The sequence below is a fragment of the Drosophila yakuba genome, chromosome 2R, assembly GCF_016746365.2.
Source record: "Drosophila yakuba strain Tai18E2 chromosome 2R, Prin_Dyak_Tai18E2_2.1, whole genome shotgun sequence".
Taxonomy (NCBI): domain Eukaryota; kingdom Metazoa; phylum Arthropoda; class Insecta; order Diptera; family Drosophilidae; genus Drosophila; species Drosophila yakuba.
Genome location: NC_052528.2, coordinates 8,826,483 through 8,850,783, shown reverse-complemented (window position 1 = coordinate 8,850,783; position 24,301 = coordinate 8,826,483). Strand labels below are relative to the sequence as shown.

The following is a 24,301-nucleotide window of genomic DNA, read 5'->3' as shown; positions in this document are numbered from 1 at the left end:
TGACCTGCGGCTCCTTTGACTGGATGCTAACGAGCACGTGAGGCAAGTGTACCGGAAAATGAGCTAATTTGTGCTGCGTTTCTTTTGGCCAGCTCCACCGGCCACGTGTGGCCCCCAACTCCCCAGCGACCTCGGCAAAGAAAAGTCAAGAAATTCAATTGCTAACATAAATCATGCCCAAGAAGAACATGCAGGACATCAGACAGGATGAACACGCAATCAGCTGTTTGTCACAAAGCATATCGAGGATGTGTTCGAGTGAGTGACTCTGTGGGTGGGTTAGTGGCAGTTGGGGATCCCCTTGTGAGCGGAGCATGTCAATCAAGCCACAAGCAGCCACGCACCCACAGCCTCGGCTGCAGCACCAATACCACCACTCCCACCCACCCATCCACTCGCTGGCATCCCAGGAGGGAGTGATCTGAAGACTAAGGACCCCAAGCGGACCAGTCTTGAAATCATGCTGTGGGTGTCAAGTTCAAGGCGGGTAATAACGACATGGCTGTACCCTGAGTGTGCTAACAAAAAAATGTTTAGAAGAAGAAAAAAATGTTCTTTCCTCAAAAAGGAAAGTTAAATCAGAAATGGAAATTCGGGTGACCCATTAACAGGATTTTTTAACATTCTGCGAGGGTATCCAAGGTGCAGATGCAGTGGGTCGATTTCATCGATACCTCTCCATGGCATAGGCGATAATTTATTTAACAATGTGTGGCATGCGTTTTCTCGGGGAGCCCGAGCCGAAGCTTTTGTCCATTGAAATGTAAACGCTTTGGGATGTGTTATCCTGGCCAACTGCGAGCTGGCTGGCTGGGAAACATTTGCCCCGGGGCTAGAACAAAGGAGAGAATCGTTTTTATCTGCCACAGCATTCACTCCTTTATTTGCCAAGTGCAAATTGCAAAATGATATTAGAGGGGTGGATTCCTCGCTGCACCAAAGGGGGTTGGCTCCTTTCCGGCAAAAGTGCCAGGATGTCAGGATGGCAGGACGGCAGTATGGCAGGGTGAAAGTGGAAAGTGCGTCCTGGTCCGGCACCAGCCCAGCCGAACAGCTCGTCCGTAATGAGCACGAACAAAATTAATGTGATTTGTGTCGAAGGGTGCAACGACTGTATTATCGAACTGGAATACAGGATAATACAGGAAGCCCAATATCGCTGGTATTGTGGCCGACAGCAGATTTCTATTTGCACTTGTAATTGGCGCGTTGGTCCGGAGAGCAATCCCAACTCGTAATCCCTAACACTCCCCACAGTTTCGCTGCACAGTCATCGACTTTAATGAATAATTGAGCGCATACAATCCCCAAAAATAGAAGTGAAAAATGTGTGATACGTGAAAATGCACGCATTTCATTGCTTTTTTTTGGCTGTGGTCTCCACTTTATCGAATTAAATCAATTTCCCAATTTATAAATAAATATTTTATCACGCGCATTTATCTTAAATTTATTGATTTTTCTATAGTTTTTGGCTTAACATTTGAATTAATATTATTTTCCTATATAACTGTTATCGTCACCACCGTCCATTTAATTCACATAATGAAGATGATAAATACATTATTGAAGTGACCACAGCACTTGACCGTTAATACTTGTCCCTAACAAAATGCATAATAATGATTTATGGGCGTGGGTCCGTAGCCAAAAAATCAACCCTCTGGACAAATTAACGAGGATGTATGATGATAATGATGCTGCTCTCCAAAACAGAGCCACCCAAAAAACAAAGGCTGTCAAAGCCACAAAGAGACACTCGACCCAGGCAGATGCCCGGAGGTGTTTTCTCGACCAAGTTTAAACGAAAATTAAAACACCTACCCTCCCCATTTGATGGCCACGACCTTTCAGTCCCTTTTCCTTTTCTGAACTTGAAGCTAATCAAAAATGTTACACAAAAGAGCGTAAGAAAGGAGAGGAAATAAGTTTAAGCTTCCGTTACAACGAACTCACTTTACACTGCACTGTGTGCCTTCAATTATTTCCAAATCTTTATTTATTTTAATAATTATTGCCTAAAAGTTTAAAATTCTAAGTTAAAAAATATTAAAATAAATTTAAGGTTTTAAATTTTCTACTTAACGTGTTGTAACTGTGGAATCATATATTTTTAAATTTCATGAACCCATGCTTCAAACTGTACTAATACAATATTAATAATATTATTCTCGCTAAACAAAAATTAAAAACCAAAAGGATAAAAAATCACAAATCCTGTTTTAAGCGAAAGAGCAAAAGTGGTTTCAACAGTTTTTTTTTGCAATGCCAACAACCACAACCACCGAAAGAAAACATAAAAAATGTTTCCAAACTTGGATGGATACTTTTTGGTTGTCCTGGCAAGTCAGCCAACATTGTCGCCATGATTAGCATTTTATCAGCAGATCCTTTAGCTCATCATGCCGTGTCTTAGGACAAACACTTGGCCATATTTATGGTAATTTAGTTTTGGCTGATGAGCGGCAACAGCTGGCAATGTTAAAGGAATGTGCCGGTGAAAAACGCATGGCTCAGTCCCTTAAAGTAAACTGGTAGCCAAGTAGTACTTGCCACTTGAGGAAGCTGCGTGTCACATAATCAAAATTGAGGCAAACACCACCTGCAGGGTGCTCTTTATGTTTTTATGTGCGGATCCCATTAATTTATTGCCGGAGACATTGAGACACCTCCAGCCGAACAAAAGGCGACATTATTATTTCATTATTATGCCAAACGCATCAGGATCCCGTTCCCGTTCCAGCTTCCCTTCCCCCAAATGCACGTGGGCAGGCTCATATTACATACACGGGGAGTCCACGGAGGATGGCACTGCGGTGCGGTGGAGGCTTTTTCGACGTGGCAGATGATTCATGCGATGGCAAATTTTTTGACGCCCGCCACATAAATAAAAGAGGCTGCCCGGGGAGCTCAGACACATGTTTGGATAGTCCCCGGGTCAAAGGGCCCAGTTCGGAGGCTGTAATATTCACTCGTAAATATTTTTATAGGCACTAAGGCTTCCGCTTCGGATGAACAAAGCGCGAAGAGTCCACATGGGCAGGTGTTTCATGGAATTACAAAAATATTTGTTACAAAAAGGCAACCTTTTCCTCTTTATTTGCGAAATTGTGGAAAAATCACGAGCCACATATTACATATTCTGCACCGCTTTCGGCATGAAGCATTTCCTTAATTAAGTTCGTGCCCTTGATTTTTATTTGCCAGATCTGCAGCGTCAAGAGTTTCCCAATTGTAAACTAAACATTATTGCTACATAACAAGATTTTATAAATGCATCGCTTATAAAAAGGTGAATATTATGCTTTAAAAAAAAAGGTTTATAGATATCCATTAAAATTAATTGTTGAATAACGAATATAACAAGTTTCCAATTCAAGCAATGAATTGTTGGCACCCTAAATTGTTATACCGATTTAAAGTCTTTTTTCCGCTCCCAATTTGTTTAATCCATTTCCAAATTGCCAAAATCAACAGAGTTAATAGCATCCCGATGGAGCGCCCACAAACATCCCACCTTTGCGACGAACTTTCGACTCCTGCTGCTAATCCTTTCGTGCGTGCGCGTGTGAGAGTAAACCATTTAGCGCCAATTAAAACATAATTGCGGCATTCGCGGATAGCGATCGGGCACTAAATCATTCTCGGGCCTATTCGAGTTCCATGTTGGCAGGACGAGAATAGCGGAACATACACACGAACATACAACGAGCAACCGCAACAAATGGCAAAAAGCGCGGGCGGAAACGCGAAAGCACTTGGCCGCCATTCACCAAATAATGGCTTCAATTCAATCCAAGGCTCAGCTCACTTTAATCTGGTAATCTGGTGGCACTGGTGGCACTGATGGCGTTGATTAAAAACACACAACCGCACTGGCAAACATTTCACTTTTAAGAACGTAATTCCGACGGGAGATTTTGGCCGGGAATCTCGAGCACAGAAACCACCCGCTGTAACAACCACACTTCGCCGGCTAAGAGCACTAACTGCTATTCCTGCGAGCTTCTTTTGGGGACTTCATCCCCGCAGTGGCGGCTTTCGATCAGCTGATTGGGGGTACAACGGACGTACCGGAAACGGGGATGAAAAGTATTCAAAATTGGCGGGCTTCCTATCTGAGTAACTCGCTGTAGAAATAGTACTCAATATATGCAAAATACTTAATGCATAACAGGAATTCAAATAATCATTTTTAAACATTCGCATGATACAGTAATTTAAACCTCTCATTGCCGAAATTCGCAAATGTTTCCAACAGGCGAAATACAGACAGCTTTCTTTCTGATATAATTTAATCTGTTATTTTTTTTTATGTATCCTTACGATAGTTTTCCCGCCGATACAAATTCCAACAAATCCCATCCCCATCAGATATCTTTTGTCACGCCCTGAACGGTCACACTGCGCGTCACATTTTTAATTGTTTCGATTTGCCTTTCATTGTTTCCCGTATTCGGCGAATTAGTCAAAATGCCAGCGGTTGTGCGGATCAAGCGACGCATCGACGAGGAGCCGCACACCGCATTCGTGCTGAACGGCAAGCGGCGGCGTCTTCACAACGATGAGAATACTCTGGAGGAATCAGGAGCGGTGGCGGGAGCTGCGGCATCGGACAAAGACGAATTGACTACCGTGCTCAAGTTTGCCGGCACGCTGGAGAAGCAGGTGGGATTGGGGGATTCGAGTTCTCAAACCGTAGACCCGTAGAAATAATGCCCATGCCGGACATTACTTTCTGTATATTGCTAATCCTATTGCTGCTAAACAAAAAAGCCCAGCGTCCTCATCTTCGAGTTGTAAAAAGAGATGGGCTATTCGTTTTCCAGCTTAATTTGCACAAACACACTCATTGAACTGGTTTAGGCTTCCCCCAATGATCCTCAACCAATAGCTAATCAAAAGAAAAATAGGTTGTTAACTTCAATAATACTAACCAGTTTAACGTCTTTAACTGGTCTTAAACCTTTAATTGTACTAGCATCTTATCAGTAAGGCGAATGCACATTTATCATAACAACAGCCCATATCACTACCGCAATAAATAGTATATAATAAAAGATAGCTCTAACTGGTTATTGGTAATAGTGATAATGCACAAGTCACAATATGTTTAATGACTTCTTCGGTTTCCTAACGTTGATTTGTATGCCTCTTTCCTAGGACGACTGTGCCACTCGCCAATTTGCAGCTGCAAGACTGAACAAGGCCGCAGCCTGCGAACTGGTGCAACAGCAGCGTTCCAATGATGCAGCCATTGCCAGTGCGCTGCGGCGAGATCGTCAGCGTCAGGAGGCTCAGGAAAACGCACGGGAGCAGCGTTTCCGGGTGGTTAACTGCCTACGCAGCACCCTCGAAAATAGTGCCGCAGAAGCGGAATTCCCGGAGAGCCCAAGTCAGGAGTCCAGCAGCCACATAACCATCGTGGACATTGAATCGCAGCAGCAGCAGCAAGCGGGCACTGAAAACGCTGCAGCTCAGGAGGAGCAGCTGGAGATAGAACCCAGCCACGATCAGCAGCAACCAGCCGATTCGGACGTGGGCTATGTTTACGATCTATATGTGCCCGAGAACGAGATGCAGGCGGCTTATGTGGATATGATGGACGACAACTACTTAAGGTTTGTCATTCAAATTGAGCCACAGAAAACGTTGAGCATTACCAACTACTATATGTAACCGATCACTATACTTATGTACTATATGGCATATATCTAAGCGGTGTGTCTGTGTGTCGGTGCTAGCGTATCTGTGTGGGTGTGCGTGTGTCTGTGTTCGTTGTCTTCGGGCGCAGTCTCATACTTGCATATTACTCTTACCATCTAGACACGATTGCAATCACTACAGCTCAATAATACGATTCGTTCTCCATAAGGTTGTATTATCCGTTTAATTACTACAACAACTGCTACTGGTAAACCAGAAAAAACTATATGGAGAGAGACAGACAAGCCCCAGACACTTAGGAAGTGTGATGACACCCAACGCCTCCACCCACGACAATAAAAAAGGACTGCAACTGGCAACTCACATCACTTATAGTTCATTAAAGTCACCATCTGACAAATGCCCAACGTAGTTTTTATGAGATTAACACGGCATGATCTGAAAACTAATGATTCTGAAAGCTATTTGATTTGTTACTGTGAGATTCCGTTCAATTTAAATTCAACTATGTTATGCCATATTCCATTTATAAATATGTTAGATAAAAACCTATACAAATAAATAATGTATCATAATTATGTAAAGTTCTCATAATTCCCTCTTGCCAAAGTTTTTAATAAAAAAACATGTATTCTACTAAATACGCACAATAAGTGAACTACTTGGAATAATTTTAGGCAAATGTCTCATTACCTTATGTTCATAGAATTAATTAGCTATTAGATTAGAATAATTTACCCTCACGCACACACACACACACACCGCACTTTTAAAATCAGCTCACCGAGCATTTTTTGTTTGCCAGTTGTCAGTTGCCTTTTTTTTTTTTCATTCCGACAATAAACAACGGATAACACTTGTGCTGAAGTCTAATTAAGTGCATAGTTTTAGTTTAATTTTCTTTATTTTTATTGGGGTCTAGCGTTGCCCGAAATCGAATATAAACTAAATAAAGAAACCCTCAAAATACGTGACAAACCTCTCTGTGTTTCAATTTGAAAGTGCTACGCGATCAAAGAATTCATATAAACCTACTAATTATTTTGGCTATTCCGCAGAGTGATACCTGTGGGCGAAATTGTGCTAGAAGATTGCTACAATGACCAAGACGAGGATTACGATTCGGAGGACTCGAATCAGGAGAACTACTTCACGAATGATTACCCGGACGACGAGGAAGCGGGCGCCATGGGTTCTGATGATGAATTGTGTCGGCAAATGAACAAGTTTATGCTCGGTAAGATCTGAGTAAACTCAGATTCAGATTCAGATTATGAGTAGGTGTATCTTACTTTTAGATGACGACGAGGATGAGTTTGCTAGCACCAGCGAGGATGATGATTATGCCACCTTTACCGATCCCTATGTGCACACGATCGACACTCAGGAAGACTCATTCGTAGACGATGTAGACTTTTATAATGTCGACCGGGAGAGGGGCAGCGCCTATGAGCGCTATAAGCGAAGGATTCTTAAGGAACTGGAAGGCCAGGAAGAAACTAATGAGGGTGATGATGACTCATTTGCGAGTGCTGATGACGAATGAGAGGTTGAAAGGCCAATTCATTCTTTCGTCATATATTTCTGGCTTTAAAAAGATAATATATTTTAGCTTTTAATAACTATAAAATTTAAGTAAATAAAAAATGTTATATTCTTTATCAAATTGAACGTAACTCTCTTATCATCTATAACTTTTGCTATCCTTCTTCTCGGCCTTGATGTGTTGAAGCTGAGGTTTTGGCGCACAGCCCTCCATATAAAGGCGCAGGGTTTCCTCGTCCATCCTCTCATTTTCCTTAGGAGGCTTATAATCTGCCACATGATCGACCCTTAGTGTTCTATCGAGGATTTTGATGCCATTCAGGTTGTCCACTGCCAGAACTGTGGATCTCTGGTCTTCGTAGCACAGGAAGCAGAACCCCTGCATAGGTTTAAACAATGATTTTTGGAACTTTCTTAAAGGAAACTATAGGTTTTTGCACTACCTTGGACTTTCCCGTCTTCGAGTCTCGGATTAAATTAATGTTGACCACTTCGCCGTACTGTGAGAATACGCAAACTAAGTCACCCTCAGTAAGGGTATACGGAAATCCTGCCACGAAAATCCAGGCTGAGTCCTTGTACATGTCGTGCCAGCTCTTCTTTCCTCCATTTTGCAGTTCATGTTCGCTAAGTTTAAGCACATTTTTCATATTTGTTAAGGGATTCATCTTAAATTTGTTTTATTTGTTTATGTTTTTGTGGCGATGTGACCATCGGTCTGTTTTAAAATGTTTTTCGATAGTAAGCAAGCAGTGCAGTGCACGTTGTACTTCAGTAAATGTACTTCAATAGAAAAATCGTTATCGATAAAATCAAACTCAGGGACTTCCTTGAAGCCCAAATGAATGAATTATATGAATAATTTGTAGATAATTATAAAATTCCTCTTTTATTTAAATAAAAAACTAGTTTTTTATTCTGGGGCATATTTTTGGTATTTAATGTATCAGAAGGGGTATTAAATAGTACATTACTTCCAGGCCGGCGGTATTTTTATCGTTATCGTCACATTTGTTGTCGCGTTGTAAAAGGCTGCGGAACGGAGCCCAGTAATTTGTGCAGTGGGACGGACAGCGAAAAATGTTGTAATATAACCACGGTGATATATTCGAGAAAAGGTGTGTACGAATGCGAAATGGGTTTACATAGCCGCCGTCTGCTTGTGTGTGTGCGTGCGGTGAGCCAGTGCGTGTGTATGCTCGTGTGCGTGCCGAAGGAAAAAGATATGCTGAAAAAGTATCTCCTCTCTATTTAAAAATGTGTGTCAGTGTATTGTGCGGCACCAACGAAAATAATAAATAATAGCTGCCGCGACTGCTTGGTGTAGCGAAAAGGGAACAAATAAACGAAATCCCGTTGGCGTCTTTGGGGTCTCTTAATTGTGCCAAAGCCATTGTTTTACCATTTTCCCATCATCATTCAAGACGCGTTCTGTGCCGAATAACAGCGAATAACGCCCCGTCTTTTCTGTTTTTTCTTCCATATTATTTTTTGCGAAGGAAGCTGAGTGTGTTTCTCTCTCTGTCTCGCGCACGTTATTATGCCTGCGCCTTGCTATTGGAACAGTTGGTATGTAAAAGACATAAGTGCGAGATGTCCGTTTCACACTAGGTTTTGTCACCCTGTGTCAGCCGCACTCACACACACACTCTCACCTGGGACAACTCCACCATATGTCCATCCGTCTGTGTGTCCGTCTCCCTGTCTGTCTGTCTGTCTGCTGCTGCTTTTCCTTAACACATCCACACTCGCATGCACATTCCACCCCATTGGCAATGCCTCTCTTCGTACAGCTGCAGTCAAAATAATAGTAGTATGCCTCTAGTTCCTCTGGTTCCACGGCGGTAAGGTATCTTGCTGTCTTTATGGAGTTCTTAGTAATGGGAGAGGAAGGGCAGACAAAAGCATTCCTCCAAAGCTGCCTTCTTTTGTCCCACAACTTCAACCCCAAATTACCAGATAAGGAAACGTGCATTTTAAACTTCCTATAAATAGGGTTCCTCACTTGACCACGACCAGATCTAAGTTTATGTTGTCAATTTTCTAAACAATATTTGCATTTCCTAATACTTTGCATAATAGCAATAGAACAACTCATGCAAGCGGCTTTTAATTGAGTCATCACAATCAACCCTTTGAGAGAACTTCAAAACAAATTTTTGTTTTGAATCCTTGGGTATTGTTTTTGGAAATACAGTACAGTAGTACTTAAGATTTCAGCTCTATGCTACAGAAAGGGTATTTTAAAAGCCATTGACCTGCAACATAAAATAACGCATGACCTTAAAAATAACCCAACACGACATTAAAGTATTGACCACCGCTGTATGGTCGTTGGTGTCTCTTTGTTTTTGTCCACGCCAAAAGGAGGGAACATGTACTTTCCTCGCTTGTTTTTAATGTTTAGGTGTGGTCGTGCTTTAGTTGCGGGCTTACACACATCCAGTTGTATGTGTTTCTTCAAGCGGAAGCGGTCGTAAAAGAGTTTTCGTGGCGCTGCCCACACAGTTGACATTGAACTCGCTCGGTCCTGCCCCTCCTGCTCCTCGTGCCCCAAACTGCCACCCACTCCGCCAACTGACTGATATTTTTGGCCCGCTCTGTTACTTTCCCAAAAAACCAACTCCTGGCCTTTCATTTTTCGCTGGCCGACCACACTTACTTTTCTTTGTACCCTTTTGGAAGTAAAGTCAAAAGTTTTGTGAAAGGAGCGAGGTGCCCGATTAACGAACTAGGTGTTAAGAAGGCGGAAAATCAATTAACAAATACTGTTTGGCGTTGACTAATTGTTAGTTGCTAGGTTGGAATTCATTTCATGTTTCTACAATAGTGCTACACCGTGTAAATTTTGGCGTTGTTGGAACAACTGAGTTAAATTGATTTATGGCTCGTTATAAAGATTATAAATATATAATAATGATAATTAAAGATGATGGCGACAAAGTAAGTTAGCTTTCTAAATGTTATCTGAACTAATATAACACCCTCCTCGTTCTTGATATGATTTGAAACTATAGTTTTGTTTACATATACATTCCCCTACCATGCCATGAGTATTTATGTGAAGTGAAGGAACATGGCTTAAAAAGGGAACCCATTGCTTATCCCCTCACATCCCCGAACTTCCCCTAGTAACTTGAATTACTTCTGTTCTATGAAAACATTTTGGGCCCATGTTGACTCATTTTGGCCTTTGATTGCGGGGGCTGGGTGCGGGCAGCTTTCTCGTTATTATTACGAGATACGTACAGATATGTACTGCTATATGTACATACACTCGTGTGGGGCTCCTTCTGCGGTTATTATGTGGCTCACGTCTCTGGGAAAGATTCGCGCCGCGACTGCGCACGATTATGGCACATTTCGAGTGACGAGAGCAAAGTTGACTGCGCTGCGACCGCCTGTTGCAGAAAACGTGTCAAGTTGGCCAGATACATCTACTCTATGTCTATATACATATATGCATTATATACACTATATGTGCAGCAGCATAACCAAGCGAGCTGCCCCACCCCGCCAGCGCCCGATTTCGAGTTCGATTAATTTCGTTGCGCCTCGGTAGCTGCGCACTCAACTCAAACATCCGCTCAAACGGGCAGCCAGCTCACACCGATTCCAATGGGGAACGTTTACCTCGCCGGCGACCAGCTCATTACACCACTGCCCACAGATGCGGCAGATGCCGGTCCCCGGATTCCCATACTTTCCAGCAAAACCCTTTCCTATCTGGGGGGAGTTGCCTTCGCTCGGCTGGTATTGTGTTTCGTTTCATAACAGCGGTAACGAGGTCCGCAAATATATTGTGAACTACTATTTGCACTAGTTCAACAAAAGGAATTTCGCATTCCGCTCTCGAAGTTTCGTAGGGATAAGAATTACACTAGACTGCACAGTTTTGCTTCCCCAAACTTCTCCGAACAAGGAGTTCGCCCCAGTTCAGGTTTGATTTTTCATAGTTATGAACGCAGTAAAATAGGCAAGTTATAATTCTTAATTGCAGCCACTATCTCTGATTCAATAACCCAACCACTGTTTTGTTGAACAATCCACAGCTTACAATAGCAGACACATAAAACATTTCAAAGAAACTGACAACAGAAAATTCGCTGTTCTACACATTTCGCCTTGTGTCTTATTGCTGTTTACACCTGTTCGAGTCGACGCCGTCGCGTTTTATATTCGCATTTTGTTTTTGTTTACATTCATGTAAAAAATTCTTCATTAACGCTCCATATTTGGCGACTGACATGCCCCCAGCCTCGCCACTATATGGTTGGTTATTTAAGTGCTAGCGGGGAAATGCCAAACCCACACAGAGTATAGAAATTTTTGGGCTGGCTGCTAATGTTGTGTTTCATATGCGTATCAAATAATTGAGCTCAATTGATTTCAATTAAAACTGACAAGTCGCTGGGGCTTTGTTGTTGCTGTTGTTATGGTTGTTAGTGCCAAGTCATATGAAACAAAAACCATCAAAATGGCTCAAAAGTTCCCTCTGTTTGCTCGATGAGCAGAGTCGAATGTGAAATGCGCTAAGAATGCGCTTAATAGCAAACTTATGCATTTGGAAAAGTTAAATTATAGAAAAAAATAGCCTGAATGTCTCAGTAGCAAACGAATATATATGCCCTACCTTTTATTGACATTTATTATTCATATAATGAGTTGGATGATTTCATAGTTTAAATATAGAATATGAAATGTAGAGTCAGTTCAATCACCGATTTCTCAGTTTAATTGGCATGATCTGTAAGTGATTACTACCAATACCTATAATTTCGAAAACCCTTATTTATTAATATGATGTTGCAATGTAGTTTAGCTTCTTCCTATCTATCGTTCAATCGAAGCTTCAGATAGGGGAAAGTGACTCATCAGTAATTTATCAACCTATATTCTATCCATGAATCACCTGCACAAATTCAATGAGTTGGCTTATTTAAATATTTAGAACTCGAATAGTTTTAATTAAGCAGTTGTAATTTATCATTTCTAAGGTGTAAGAGCAGTAAAACTTAAGGCAAAGTATTAGCAAATTTGAAAAGTATACCCTTCTGGGTAGTATCAAGAGCTATATAGAGATATATTTTATCTATTGCATTTATTTAGTGCGCAGTAAATATTTACACATTGCTACGCCTAAAAAAAAAAGGTTTTATTTTTAGAACACCCAAACCCTAAACAATTTGAACGAATTGCCGTCCATCGAAACCATTTTGCCTCTTTCAAGAATAGAAGTTTAAGAATAGCCCTTCAAAATACCAAATTCCTCTAAAGGATTCCGCAGCCGGGAGGAGATCCACCCTTTAGCTTATATGCCCGGCAATTGGAAGAGCACACTATTGTCTATTAATACGAACAAGTTTCGTATGGAGGGTGATATTTTGTGTATGTTTTCGCATTTGTTTATGAATTTCAACGCTTGTGCCAATTGCCCCCGTTTGTTGTGGCCGTTTGTCTTATTGAAATTCAACACTTTATTTAACAATTCATATGCACGGCCACTCGGTCGCTCGCGCTCGCATAGAAATGAATAATAATTAAATTATATTTCCACTGCCCGAGTCTGACGTTTGCTTCTAAATGTTTGGCCACTGCGCTTTCTTCCAGCAGCTGCTTCGCATATTTGTTAATGAGATTTTTATTGTACGATTTTATTTAGCTTTGTTTATTTTTAAAAATTTCGCATGCCGGCGCCACGAGCCTAAGACAACCTGAAATAAAAAATTTGGATATTGCCGGCCGCGTGTGTTTGGCTTTGGTTTCGGCTTTGTCTACGTTTAGCAGCTGTATATGTTTCGTTGAAGCGCGCAAAACTTTCACTTCCATTAAAAATATAAAGTCTGGTCTCGGATAGTCGGAGTGTGAGTCTATGTGTTTATGAGTTTATGTGTACCTGTTTTTCGACGACGCTAAATGACACTAGGCTTGGTTTTATGGTTCGCTGGTGGAGATGAGTTTGTTTGGGGCAGGCGAAATTCTGCACAAATGTCAAAGTAGAAAATTTACATGGGCAGCGGAATTGAACGATTTCGCTTTTCTTTTCTGCCTGCACTTTCCTATTTTTTATATCAGATGAACGCTTTTAATGCCCTAACAATGGCACTTTAATGGACTGGCTGAAAAGTTTTAGTAACTTTTGGCCATTCGCTGTCGGTACATTTCGGAATTATGCAATGCCCAAATAGTAAAGTAATCATGTCGGAATGGGACTGAAACCAATTGGGAAATGCATAATACATATACATATATTTAACAATTTAAAATTATCAGTTATAATAAAAGAATTATATACATTTGGTTTACTGGTTATGTTCGTGTAATATAAGCGCATTCAAACTTCTTGAACTAGGCAAACCATTTCTCTCGTTTTTGCGGCACCTAACTTGCAACTTGGCATTTGTGTATGCCACAGTCCATAATTGTGTGAACGGAAGTCGAAAGCTCGACAATTAAGGTGGCCATGGGAGTGTAAAGTTTGGTCCGTTGCCCAGGTAAAAATAATAAAACGGACTTGGGCAGTCCGAAGCACGAGAGTTGACTAATGTGGCGGTTAGACTAATTGCATTTCCCACATGGCGGACTTACTTTTTTATTTCTATAACATGAGTCAGTCAGTTGTCTGCGCTGGCGTTGTGTGGCATCGATTCGGGAGCAGTCCCCACAAAGGGCTCTACATTTATGCACTACATGGCAATATGGCTGGCTGGCTGGTCGTAAACAAATCCGCCATGTGAGTCAGCCAGGCGGGCCGAACTGATCAGATTTCCAAAAGCACAAGTGCCACTGGCTGTCAACTGGGGCGTAGATTGATACCGCTCTGCTCAACAGATTAACGGCACATAGCGAGCAAATAGCAACCGGATCAGCCTTGGGCTGCAATTTGTTCATGCTGCATGGTTTATAAGAGCGATTGCTGACTGGCTGGCATCAATTGGCCAGTCTAATGACTTCATGTTGGCCCATTAGTCACACGGCCCAAATCTAAGTGTCTGGTCCCTGTCCCGGTCCGGGCTGGATATATTATTAGGTTATATAATGCGCATCTGCCAAGACCAATGAAGTCGCCTACTGTGACTATTTTAAGTGAGTCAATGCTAGAAGCTAGAGCCATCGAGAAATCTGAAAGGGTCGTCATTGTTAATTCTTAATCATTGTTATTTCTTAAACTAGTTAAAAGCATCCAAGCAAGTTCAGATAATTTAAAAACTAGAGTTACCTATGAAAATTTCTAAAGAAAATAAATATTAATAATGTTTTATAAGTGAATCTTCTATTTGTAAACTAAAAATAATAACTACAGTATCAATAACAAAAATGTTCATTTAGATAATATATATTGTGGCTTGGTTTGTGCATTATAAATTTCTAGCCTAGTTTAGTCAAGAAAATTTAAAGTGCCTAAATCGTTTTGGTCAATAAAACGCCTCTACCCATTCTAGTCCTCCCCGTGGCATTTTCTTGAGATATATTGTCGCGGATCTATTTAATTGTCCGTCAGCGTATCCGTCTCATTCAGATGCACACCAGCATCGTTTAGCACTTGCCGGCTGAAGTGAATGAGTGAATGACTGACTGACTGACTGACTGACTGAATGAATGTCGAACGGAGGGGAACCGACTGTCAGTCTCAACAACTAGGCTTAAGCACATTATGCATGCATTTGCAGCCTCGTAAGTCTTTTATGGCCGACAACCGACATCATTCGCTGCAATTGTCCGCTCTAGAAACCAGTGAGTAAGTGACCCACTTTGGGCCATAAATTAGCACAAACAACAGCAGTCCGTCCAGTCAAGCTACTTTTATTCAGCTTATTAAAGATAAACGTCTGTCCATGTTGTCTAGCTGGGCTCCAGACTCACGCACTTGCGATTCCAGCCTTGATTTATAGATCATTGTCATGTTTGGCTTTCGGTTTCTCGAGTCCGCTGCAAGTCAATTGGGTCAAGCCTCGACCGAGCTGAGGTGGAAAACAGAGCCTGAAACCCGCCATTAAAAAGCCATTAACTATTGTCCAATATTAAGTTATTTCATAGCATTAAATTGGCCTGAGCCTCGTGCAAAGCGATTGAAATGTTTGCTGCTCTCACAAACTCCGGTGTTTGGCGGCTTGGAGTCCGGACATAGACAATGTTGTTTAATTGATTGGAGAAAGTGTGCTGGCCGAAACAATCCGATGGGAAAATGTCTTCATTGGGATCGTTTTTGGCCAAAGTTCAATGAGAAATCAAGAAAGTGAATATGCATATTTTTGTTGATATATTTTGTTTTTGGCTTTTGTGCATAATTGAGATAAAATTAATTTGCTTTTGTGGATTCGAATAGCTTTTAACGCAATCAATGTCTGCCTAATCATGTATTATAATTTTTATCTCAAAATCTCTCAAGGTTTCAATTGCCCAACATAACGCCATTTATAATGTTTTTTAAACTATAAATACTTGTAAAATATGTAAAGCCGATCAGAATGCCCACTGCTTATATACCAAGATAAGTTCGAGTGTGAGGTTAAGCAATAAATCTCGGTAACTGATTTGCTTGTATATGTACATATATACATATTCCCAATGTATACATCGTCAAAAACATAGTCATATGGCTTATATCTTATATCAACAGAACGTGCTGACCAAAAAAAATTCTTTAGATACTGACAATGGGAGAACAACAGATTTAACAATAAAAGAACCCTAATTAATTCATAAGAATACGTAGGGAAAGCTGCAGATTGCGGTTACGTGGAGTGTTATTATCTCACCCATTCATTCACCATTGTTGGGTAGCACTCAATCACACGATCAATTCGATGACAACGGTTCGATCTTGTAACACGTTTGTATCTTTTTTCCCAGGTCGTTGGCATATGGTTTTTATATTTTGTCTTAGCCGATTTTAGATGCACTTTGCATTTTCTGTCAATCCGGCGTTACTCTTTTTTATGTGACTGCATTTTGAGACCGTTAGTGTTAACTATTTTTAATAGTTTAGCTGCGTTTTGGCCGCAAGTGATAGACGGCCTCACCAGGCTCTCGAGTTTTCCTCCTAGGCGAGTGGAAAAACCCGTTTGCCCCAGCTACGTACTCAATGCTCCTCTCGAATGGTTTCGCTTCGTCCAAAGTTGTCCGCTGTTGGCTTAATTTATGAAAGTTTAAATGCTGCAGCCTGGCGGCGATTGCATTTCGTGTCGCCTGTAAATCAGAACCACCGCTAGGCATCCCATCCTCAACCACATCTCCTCCCCTTCGAATTGCAATTCGAATCCGAATCCGAATCCCATTCGACCATTCGGTCCCCAACTGGTTTGAACTTTATAAATATTTATTGTATATATTTATTGAGTCGAAACCCCTACGTGTGCCACATCCTGCCGCTTGTCTGAGCCAGTGACCTTATTTATTCCACCGCCAAGTCGGGAAAATCCACCATCGGAATTCAGAGAGAGTACAGCTTTTTAGCCCCGAAAGTAGAACATTTGGCCTGGCGAGACTCCAGGTCGCTTGGTTGATGAAAAGATCGCGCGTGCCATTAGAAAGTAAACGTGGATAAACGAGGCCTGAATGTTTAATTTAGCTTTTGGGCACTTTCTGCTAAATTGCACTCCATTTGGGTGGAAAATTCTAGGCTGGAATTTGATCATAAGAAAGTGAAACATTGGGGACGGCCCGGGATCCGGATTCAAGCTTTAGATTTAGAATGATAACGCCTAGATTCTTATAACAGGTAGTCATGTCCCAAATAACTAGTTAAGAAGAAAGATTTAAAATTGGCTATCATTATACATATATATCATTTGATACATGTACCTTAGATATTCCTAAGACTTGAGTCTGACAATTACCAGCTTCGAAGTGACTATATAAAGACTGCAAATTGTTTATGCAAATGGATTTGAAAGGCCTGGAAATATAATAACAATGGTGGGCATGGTAAATGGAAAACTAGTGGGAAGAATTGTAGCCTTCGCATTGTTACTTATCGTGGGTTCTCGACTATTGAAGGCCTAAGGAGTTAAGTACTCTGAATGCGTTCACTAAATCTGCATTTCCCACTTCTTTCAGATGTCGCAACTGGCGTAGTGTGATCGATCCATCATGTCCGACAAGGTGAGCACATCCTTGGCAGCCCAGCTGCATTCCCATGCCCTGGCATCGGCGGAATCGGGTGGTGTTGGTGCAGCGAATGGTGGCCCTGCTGTCTGCCATGCCAGCACGGATAAGGACGCCCAGACCCCACCGCTCCAGTTTGAAATGGATGCCCCGGCGGCCGCTATCAGTGCCCAGCTGAACTTCAAAATCGTGCCTGCTGACAGTTTGCCCGGACTGACTTATCAGGACATGTTCGCCTCCATGAATACATCACAAATCTCCAATGCCTCCACGGAGTCCAGCTGCAGTCCACCCATCCAGGGCGCTGTACCGCCTCCGAAGCCCAGTCGTCATATGGCCGTGCAGCCGCTGAACAGCGTAAGTAGTGATGTCGATCAAATCCACCAAATGTTAACTTATTTCCCATCTTCAGAAATCGTGCCGATTCCCCAAGCTAGAGGAGTGCGCCCACTTTCACTACGAAAGGGTCCAGCTGGGTCCGTTATCCGTGCAGCTTTTAGATGACAAGTCGGAGCACATGGGCAGTAGTATTGCTTCCCAATCTCTTGGTGGTGATTTGCCACACAGCTCCCTGCGCAGCTTTTCTCCGGATAGCTGTTGGTTCATAATCCGTGTGTGCCCACAGCGTTGCGAACCGTTCCTGATTAAGCGGAGCTTCGAGAACATGCAGCTGCTGGACGAGATGCTCCACCGGTGTGTGTACGACCGGAAAATCAGTGGACTGCGCAACATGGAGGAACTGGCGGCTGAGCTGCCCAGCGAATCAGATGTGGAGTATGCGGTGGCCAAGTACCTGGAGCGTTTCTCGAAGATCGCCTCCGATTCATTGACCTGCGGTACAATTCTGACCTGGCTACAGCTGGACAATAAGGGCAGGCGACTACCGCTGGCGGATGGTGAGACTCAGAGGACTATCAACACACCTGCGGTGGGTGCCGCCTATGGAGTGAGGCGTTATCAGGCCCAAGCTCCGGACGAGATCAACATAGAGGTTGGCGACATGATTTCCGTAATCGATATGCCCAGTCCAGCAGAGTCAATTTGGTGGCGGGGCAAGAAGTCGCATCTCCAGAAGTCTCTCTACGAAGTGGGGTTTTTTCCGCAGTCCTGTGTGGCCACTATCGGCGATAAGGTGCCCAGGAATTTTCCAATGCCGGCTCCGCTAGTGGGTCACTTGGATGCCTCACCCACTAAGCCGGTGCTGCGAAAGCACGGAAAACTGATCGCTTTCTTCCGTTCCTTTATCCTGTCGCGACCATCACGTCGTCGCCTAAAACAAAGTGGAATTTACCGCGAGCGGGTCTTTAACTGTGACCTGTCAGAGCATCTGCTGAACAGCGGTCAGGACATACCCATGGTTCTCCGATCCTGTGCGGAATTCATCGAAAACTATGGCGTTATAGACGGAATATACCGGCTCTCCGGCATCACATCCAACATCCAGCGGCTGAGGCGTGCCTTTGATGAGGAACGTGTGCCGGACTTGGGTAACCCGGAAATGAAGCAAGACATCCATGCAGTCAGTTCGCTGCTCAAGATGTACTTCCGCGAACTTCCGAATCCCCTGTGCACCTACCAACTGTACGACAATTTTGTGGAGGCCATTCAAGTAAAGGCTGACGAGGCGGACGAGCGGTTGCGACTTATGAAGGAGACGGTGCTCAAGCTGCCACCTCCACATTATCGGTAAGTGATCGAAATCTTTTATAAATTGAAGAGAATTTAATTATTTGTTAAAATTGTCTTATTATCCTTGCAGAACCCTGAAATATTTGGCCGAGCACTTGTACAAGGTGTCGCAACACCACGAACGCACCGGAATGACGGATAAGAATCTGGCCATTGTTTGGGCGCCAAATTTACTGCGCTCACCTGCCCTTGAATCGGGGGGCGTGGCTGCTCTGCGCGGTGTTGGCGTGCAAGCTGTGGTCACCGAGTACCTGATACGGAATTGCCATAATATCTTCGACGCTCTGGACGATCATCCGGCGCGACAAAGCATGGTGGCGAGTGCTACGGTTGCTGCTGCAAATGCGGCTGGTGGTGAACTACGCCTGGAGTCACTTACCGATTGCGAAAGTCTGCTCGTGGAGCAGCGGGAGCAAGATCAATCCTTGGGCGTGGTGGAGCGTCCAAAGAGTCTGAGCACCGGTGGAGCCAAACTGATAAGCCTAGAAGAGGCCCAGGAAAGGCATTCGCGGGTAGAGGGTGCTGACCTCAAGCAGTCGCTGCCCATTAGCATGTTGACCAGTGCTAGTAGCAACGCCGCCTCCAACATTGGCTCCTACATCGAAGTGGGCGGTGGTCCGTCCAGCTTGCCGGATAAATACCACACAGTGCTGTCGGCCCCGCGCAGCTGGCAGAAACGTAAGCCGGACAAGACGCCGTCTTGGAAGTCGATATTCACCCGAAGTCAAAGACAGGGTAATCCGGATCCTGGTCAGAAAATAACCACGGATGTCAAGGATCCCGTTGGTTCCCGCGTGAGCTTTGTGCAGGCATCACATGCTCACGCAAGCAAGGAACTGACCAAGCATGACAAGCCGAAATCTATTGAACTCCTGGAGACAACGAGCAATGAACGCGATCCGAAACCAATGGACCTGTGCATACGTTCCAATTCAATTGATAGCCTACGTACTGTGGGTCATTCAAGGAGTGTCTCACATGACTCATACTTTGATTTGCTTCAGTCTCCGCAAAGAGGTCACATGACGACATGTCCGTCGCGGGAGCTTTCCGAGCTGGGTCTTAATTTTGACCGCGAAGAGCCAGAAATGCGTATCTTCTCAGAGAGCGAATCTCTGGTTAGCTCACCGCGCGTGGGCAAGGAGAATGTTCCACCTGCCACTGGCTGCGCCACTCGTCGCATTATGCGTGCTAGGCCTGAGGAGTTCTCGAGCCAGACGAATAGCGTCAATCCCAGCCCAAAGAAGCAGCCACGCCTCAATCTCCTATCACCCAGTTCCGCCAGGACGATGCCCCCACCACCACCTCCTTCAGCGCCTGGTACTGCATCTTCTTCCTGTGGACATGTATCCGGTGGAGCTGAAAACTGCTGTAAGCGTTACAAGCTGGAAGATCAGTTGTGCGACATTCAGTTCATTGACTGCGGAACTCCGGAAAATGTGCCCACCACTCAACAGCAGTTTGCCAGCGTTGAAGTGCACCCGCCACCAAAGCCAGCGAGGGCAATCCAATCACCCATATCGTCATCGACTGGTGCATCTGCAGGTTCCTCCTCATCGTCAACCCGCTACAGCTATCCGTCAGTGCAGCTGGGGGCCAAGCGGAAAGAACAGCAGGATGCTAAGGAGCGTTTCAGCTACCAGGGAACCTTTACGCAGCCAGCAAAGAAGCAGGAGCCTTCAGCTCCAAGACCTGTGCAGTGAGTATACATGAAATTGCACGTTTATTCAAAAACGCTATTTAATCTATTTTAATTAACAGTGCCAACAACAGTGCTACTCTACGAAAACCTCGAGTGGAACCTGTCCAAGATGGTCAGATCAAACTCAATGTGCCTACGCCTACAACTCCTGCCCGCAGTCCCCGTTACTCCTTGTTGTTGTGCGACACCGAAAGTTCGGATAACAGTTCAGCGGTAACTACACCTCAATATGACATGGAACCCCTTATGCTGACATCGGCTATGTCTGGCGTATCCGGTGTTTCATCCAATGTACAGCAGCAGCTGCTTTTAGGTGTGGATGCGGCTAGCAGTTACCTAGGCAGCTCGCACGAGAGCTTGGGACAGCACGTAAGCAATCAAATTGATTTGTTCCCAGAAGGGAATCATCGATTGATCAGGGACCTCCAAAATCCAAAACTGACATTTACTTTTTGCAGATCAACAACCACCAAGATGCTGAACAGCGTGATATGAATGCGTTAAAACGGGAGCTATCTTTGGACCTTAACCCACTGCAGCCACGCTTGCCACAGCCCACAAATCGAGCTGCCACTTTACCGGTAAAAGATCAACTGCAGGCTGCTGCGGTGGCCATGTGCTCTTCGCCCAACAACTCAAATTTTACGGACAACACTAGTCAGTCAGTGACACCGAGCGAGTTTGGCTACCAGCACTTGCAGCGACAGCTAAGCATGCACTCCCTACTGGCAACCGATGAGAGTTCGCCAGTGTACGAGGACTTTGAACAAACCCCCGTCAAGATGGTGCCCAGCCCCATAAAATCCACCATTAGCATCACATATAAATCGCCCGAGAAGGAAAAGAAACCTTCGGCCATCTTAGAGACCAACTTCGATGAAAACACTGTCTATGAGCAGGTGAAGTTGTTCCGGAATTCGGTAACCGAGGTTAATCAAATGTTACATGAGCGCTCCAGCCTGAAACAGATTGCCGAGGAAGAGCAGCACGATGGGGGTGCCCACAAGGCAGCAGAGATGACGCAGCAGCTGTTGCAGCTGGAACCGGAGCAACATGACTACCAGGAGCAGCAGGAAAAAGAACCTGAAGATGAGGAGCAGTCTCAGTTACTTTACGAAAACATTGAGCTACGCAAACCGAAAACAGTTTACGAGAATCTACGTGGCGAGGAGATGAAATTCATTACAGAAGAACAAAAACCAAACATTGATAGAATTGAGCTCGATAGCCTAGACAGTTTGCCGGACAACATGGAACACGAACAGTCGTCGCCCTGCAAATCGCCCTCTTTCAGTGTCAAGGAGTTGGCCAATAAATTTGAGAGCTCGCCCGTGGAGCAACTGCCCAACTTTGATTTCTCGGTGCGTGGCGGCTCCATGAAGAAGCCCAACGAACTGAGCGTACCCAAGGCCATGCCTGCACCCGTGCCCCTTAAGAAACTAAACACTAGTGCTCAAAAGATAACCCGCTCGCTCGATGAGAACGCCTTCGTCAGAGAGTTTGGTGGCAAGCAGCTACAAGATCTGTCTCTCTCTAACAAGCTACCCGAGGTGATGTCAGAGGTCAACAGCCGCCGCAAGAGCTTTGACTTCACGCGGCCCAAAACCTTGAATCCGCCTAAGCGATTGCCGGGTATGAGCATTACCGAGGAGATATGTCAGAAGCGTGGTGGCGAACCCGAGCCAATTACCCCCACCACCGAGAACCGTATCTCACTCATCCAGCAGAATAATATGCCCAAGGAGGAGCAATCGACAGCTAATCAGTTCCTGCCTCCGGCGGGTCGAAAGAACGTATTAACAGGTGTGGTCCTGGATCGTGAGCGCATCGATAAAATTAAGGAGGAGCGCCGGCAGCAGCTAACGCAAAAGTACTACGGCGATACTCTAAAGTCTCGCTCGCGTACTGAACTAAACTCGGAAGACAACTTCCCTGCTGCAGAATCCCTGCGAATTAAGTCCAAGTCACGCGGCGATATGCACGCCTTGCAAAAGGATATCGACATGAACCTAAAACAGCTGAGCCGCGTCACTGGCGGCGGATCGGAGTGCACCCTCCACATGAGCTTGAGCCAGGGTAACGGACAGGAGCAGCTCGGACAACAGCGGGTGCGCAGAATTTCCGACGAAAAAAACCAAAATTGTGATACCAGTAATGATGGCGTAAGTGGCATAACCTCCACTTCGCTACTCAGCGTCAAGACGACGGCCCAGAAGTATGGAAGCACCAGCAAGACGCCAGCGAATAAGTTTGAACGTAGTCAGCCCATGCCGCGCGATCGCTTGCAGAGGAACTCCTTGGCCGAGAGCAATGCAGGCACAAAGTAAGAACCGAGCTTCCACAATTTTTTAATAAACTGTACTAATTTACACTTTTTGCAGCAACAGAGAAAAGATCTCACCACAATTCTCAATACGCGACGTGACAGCGATGTTTGAATCTCGTTCACAAAACCAATAGGCTAAGGGAACATTACCAACTAATTACATCGAAAAAATGAGACCGCTATCTACATATAATCACAGTTCTGGAGCAGCGTGTGTATATGCCTATGAAGGCATATATATTTTATTTAGTTTTTAATCATTCACTTAAGCGCATTGAAATTCTCAAAAGTGTTCTTGATATATACGGCGCAAGCGGATCCAAAGACAAACAGATTTAAAACGCCGTGTTTATTGCAACCACAATTATAATGATATCATGATAATCATAATAAGGACGCTTTGCGCCTTAAATCATTTGCAAAATTCAATTTTGTTTTGAATCAGCATGAAGAAAGTTTAACTAAAAGACCATCCTTACCATACCCTCTATCCTAAACAATGCATATTGTTATTGCATTTTGGGAGTTTCTTTAGATAGGTGTTAAGTTTCATTCGTTTAACCATACAAAAACAACGAATTCAACCTATTTGAATTCCATTTCGAATTGTTTTTGCTTGATTTGTGTCTTGAGTGTTTTTATATTCTTGTTTTTGCGACTAAACGACTTGACGCATGTATCGGAGATGATATTTTTCCTAGTTTCTAATAAAAGCATTTTCAACCACTTTGAGCAAGGTGTCCTATGTTAATTATTATACGATTAATTTATATGTATTTTTTAAAACAATAAACTCAATTGCATTGTCACTCACATACTCCTTCTTCAACCAATCCAATCGTTGTATATACTCTTTGGATATTCCTTTATCTGTTGCAAATGGAAACTATATGCATAACTGGAGATTTGAAAAGCATGTGTACCCGACTTAAGCGAATTTTCAAATAAAATCCAGACTTCCGTGTGGCGCTAAGTAAAGCATTTATGTATTTGATCAGAATATAAGCAACCTGTTTCTCATACTAAAACGCAAATATATTTTCCTTAGTAATGAGAGTATTTGAATTGAGAAAAGTAAAACTAAATAAACATTATGGTTGTCTATAAGTATATATAAATACCTTTACACTAACTGGTAACGTTCGCTATAAAAGATAAACTAAATACTTAAAACATAGAAAGATTCACAGAAAAAACAGCAGTTATATACTACAACGGTGTCATTCGCATGTAACTAAAGTTTACTTTTAATGAAAGGTAATATA

General features: G+C 43.5%; 4 protein-coding genes across 8 annotated transcripts in view; 2 read left to right on the top strand and 2 right to left on the bottom strand.

Annotated features, from left to right (window-relative positions):
• The window catches only part of LOC6529772 (protein sickie), a 169,403-nt gene extending 165,449 nt beyond the window's left edge, over positions 1 to 3,954 (bottom strand). For both annotated transcript variants that reach the window (XM_015196934.2, XM_015196940.2), the window contains exon 1: positions 3,518 to 3,954. The gene's annotated coding sequence lies outside the window, so the exon portion shown is untranslated. The remainder of the gene's footprint in view (positions 1 to 3,517) is intronic.
• A 432-nt stretch (positions 3,955 to 4,386) lies between these two features.
• LOC6529761 (probable RNA polymerase II nuclear localization protein SLC7A6OS) lies at positions 4,387 to 7,338 on the top strand. 2 transcript variants are annotated; one of them, XM_002090715.4, is made up of 4 exons: positions 4,387 to 4,668; positions 5,164 to 5,621; positions 6,726 to 6,904; positions 6,966 to 7,338. In XM_002090715.4, the coding sequence occupies exons 1-4, from the start codon at positions 4,474 to 4,476 to the stop codon at positions 7,211 to 7,213; spliced, it is 1,080 nt and encodes a 359-aa protein (XP_002090751.1). In that variant the 5' UTR covers positions 4,387 to 4,473; the 3' UTR covers positions 7,214 to 7,338. The 2 variants fall into 2 exon arrangements, with proteins under 2 accessions (XP_002090751.1, XP_015052052.1); XM_015196566.2 differs by lacking the exons at positions 6,726 to 6,904; positions 6,966 to 7,338 and adding an exon at positions 5,876 to 6,645 and having other exon boundaries at positions 4,388 to 4,668.
• LOC6529760 (RNA-binding motif protein, X-linked 2) lies at positions 7,230 to 7,942 on the bottom strand. Its single transcript, XM_002090714.4, has 2 exons — positions 7,656 to 7,942; positions 7,230 to 7,591 (listed from the first exon to the last, which is right to left on the bottom strand). The coding sequence occupies exons 1-2, from the start codon at positions 7,878 to 7,880 to the stop codon at positions 7,352 to 7,354; spliced, it is 465 nt and encodes a 154-aa protein (XP_002090750.1). The 5' UTR covers positions 7,881 to 7,942; the 3' UTR covers positions 7,230 to 7,351.
• A 251-nt stretch (positions 7,943 to 8,193) lies between these two features.
• Positions 8,194 to 23,849, top strand: LOC6529759 (GTPase-activating protein CdGAPr). 3 transcript variants are annotated; one of them, XM_015196568.3, is made up of 8 exons: positions 8,217 to 8,330; positions 8,712 to 8,781; positions 17,272 to 17,676; positions 17,732 to 19,005; positions 19,079 to 20,707; positions 20,770 to 21,079; positions 21,169 to 23,033; positions 23,092 to 23,849. In XM_015196568.3, exons 3-8 carry the CDS (start codon positions 17,305 to 17,307, stop codon positions 23,168 to 23,170), a joined length of 5,529 nt encoding a protein of 1,842 aa, XP_015052054.1. In that variant the 5' UTR covers positions 8,217 to 8,330; positions 8,712 to 8,781; positions 17,272 to 17,304; the 3' UTR covers positions 23,171 to 23,849. The 3 variants fall into 3 exon arrangements, with proteins under 3 accessions (XP_015052053.1, XP_002090749.1, XP_015052054.1); XM_015196567.3 differs by lacking the exon at positions 8,712 to 8,781 and having other exon boundaries at positions 8,194 to 8,330; positions 23,098 to 23,849; XM_002090713.4 differs by lacking the exon at positions 8,712 to 8,781 and having other exon boundaries at positions 8,194 to 8,330.
• Positions 23,850 to 24,301: the final 452 nt, after the last annotated feature.

Bases quoted from the DNA above. Each gene is read 5' to 3' on its own strand.
- LOC6529759 (XM_002090713.4), top strand. From the start codon at position 17,305: ATGTCCGACAAGGTGAGCACATCCTTGGCAGCCCAGCTGCATTCCCAT. The intron at 20,708-20,769 runs GTGAGTATACAT...TTTAATTAACAG, and splicing joins TCAGCTCCAAGACCTGTGCA to TGCCAACAACAGTGCTACTC. The intron at 21,080-21,168 runs GTAAGCAATCAA...TACTTTTTGCAG, and splicing joins ACGAGAGCTTGGGACAGCAC to ATCAACAACCACCAAGATGC.
- LOC6529760 (XM_002090714.4), bottom strand. From the start codon at position 7,880: ATGAATCCCTTAACAAATATGAAAAATGTGCTTAAACTTAGCGAACAT. The intron at 7,592-7,655 runs GTAGTGCAAAAA...AAACCTATGCAG, and splicing joins CGAAGACGGGAAAGTCCAAG to GGGTTCTGCTTCCTGTGCTA.
- LOC6529761 (XM_002090715.4), top strand. From the start codon at position 4,474: ATGCCAGCGGTTGTGCGGATCAAGCGACGCATCGACGAGGAGCCGCAC. The intron at 5,622-6,725 runs GTTTGTCATTCA...GCTATTCCGCAG, and splicing joins ATGGACGACAACTACTTAAG to AGTGATACCTGTGGGCGAAA. The intron at 6,905-6,965 runs GTAAGATCTGAG...TCTTACTTTTAG, and splicing joins AATGAACAAGTTTATGCTCG to ATGACGACGAGGATGAGTTT.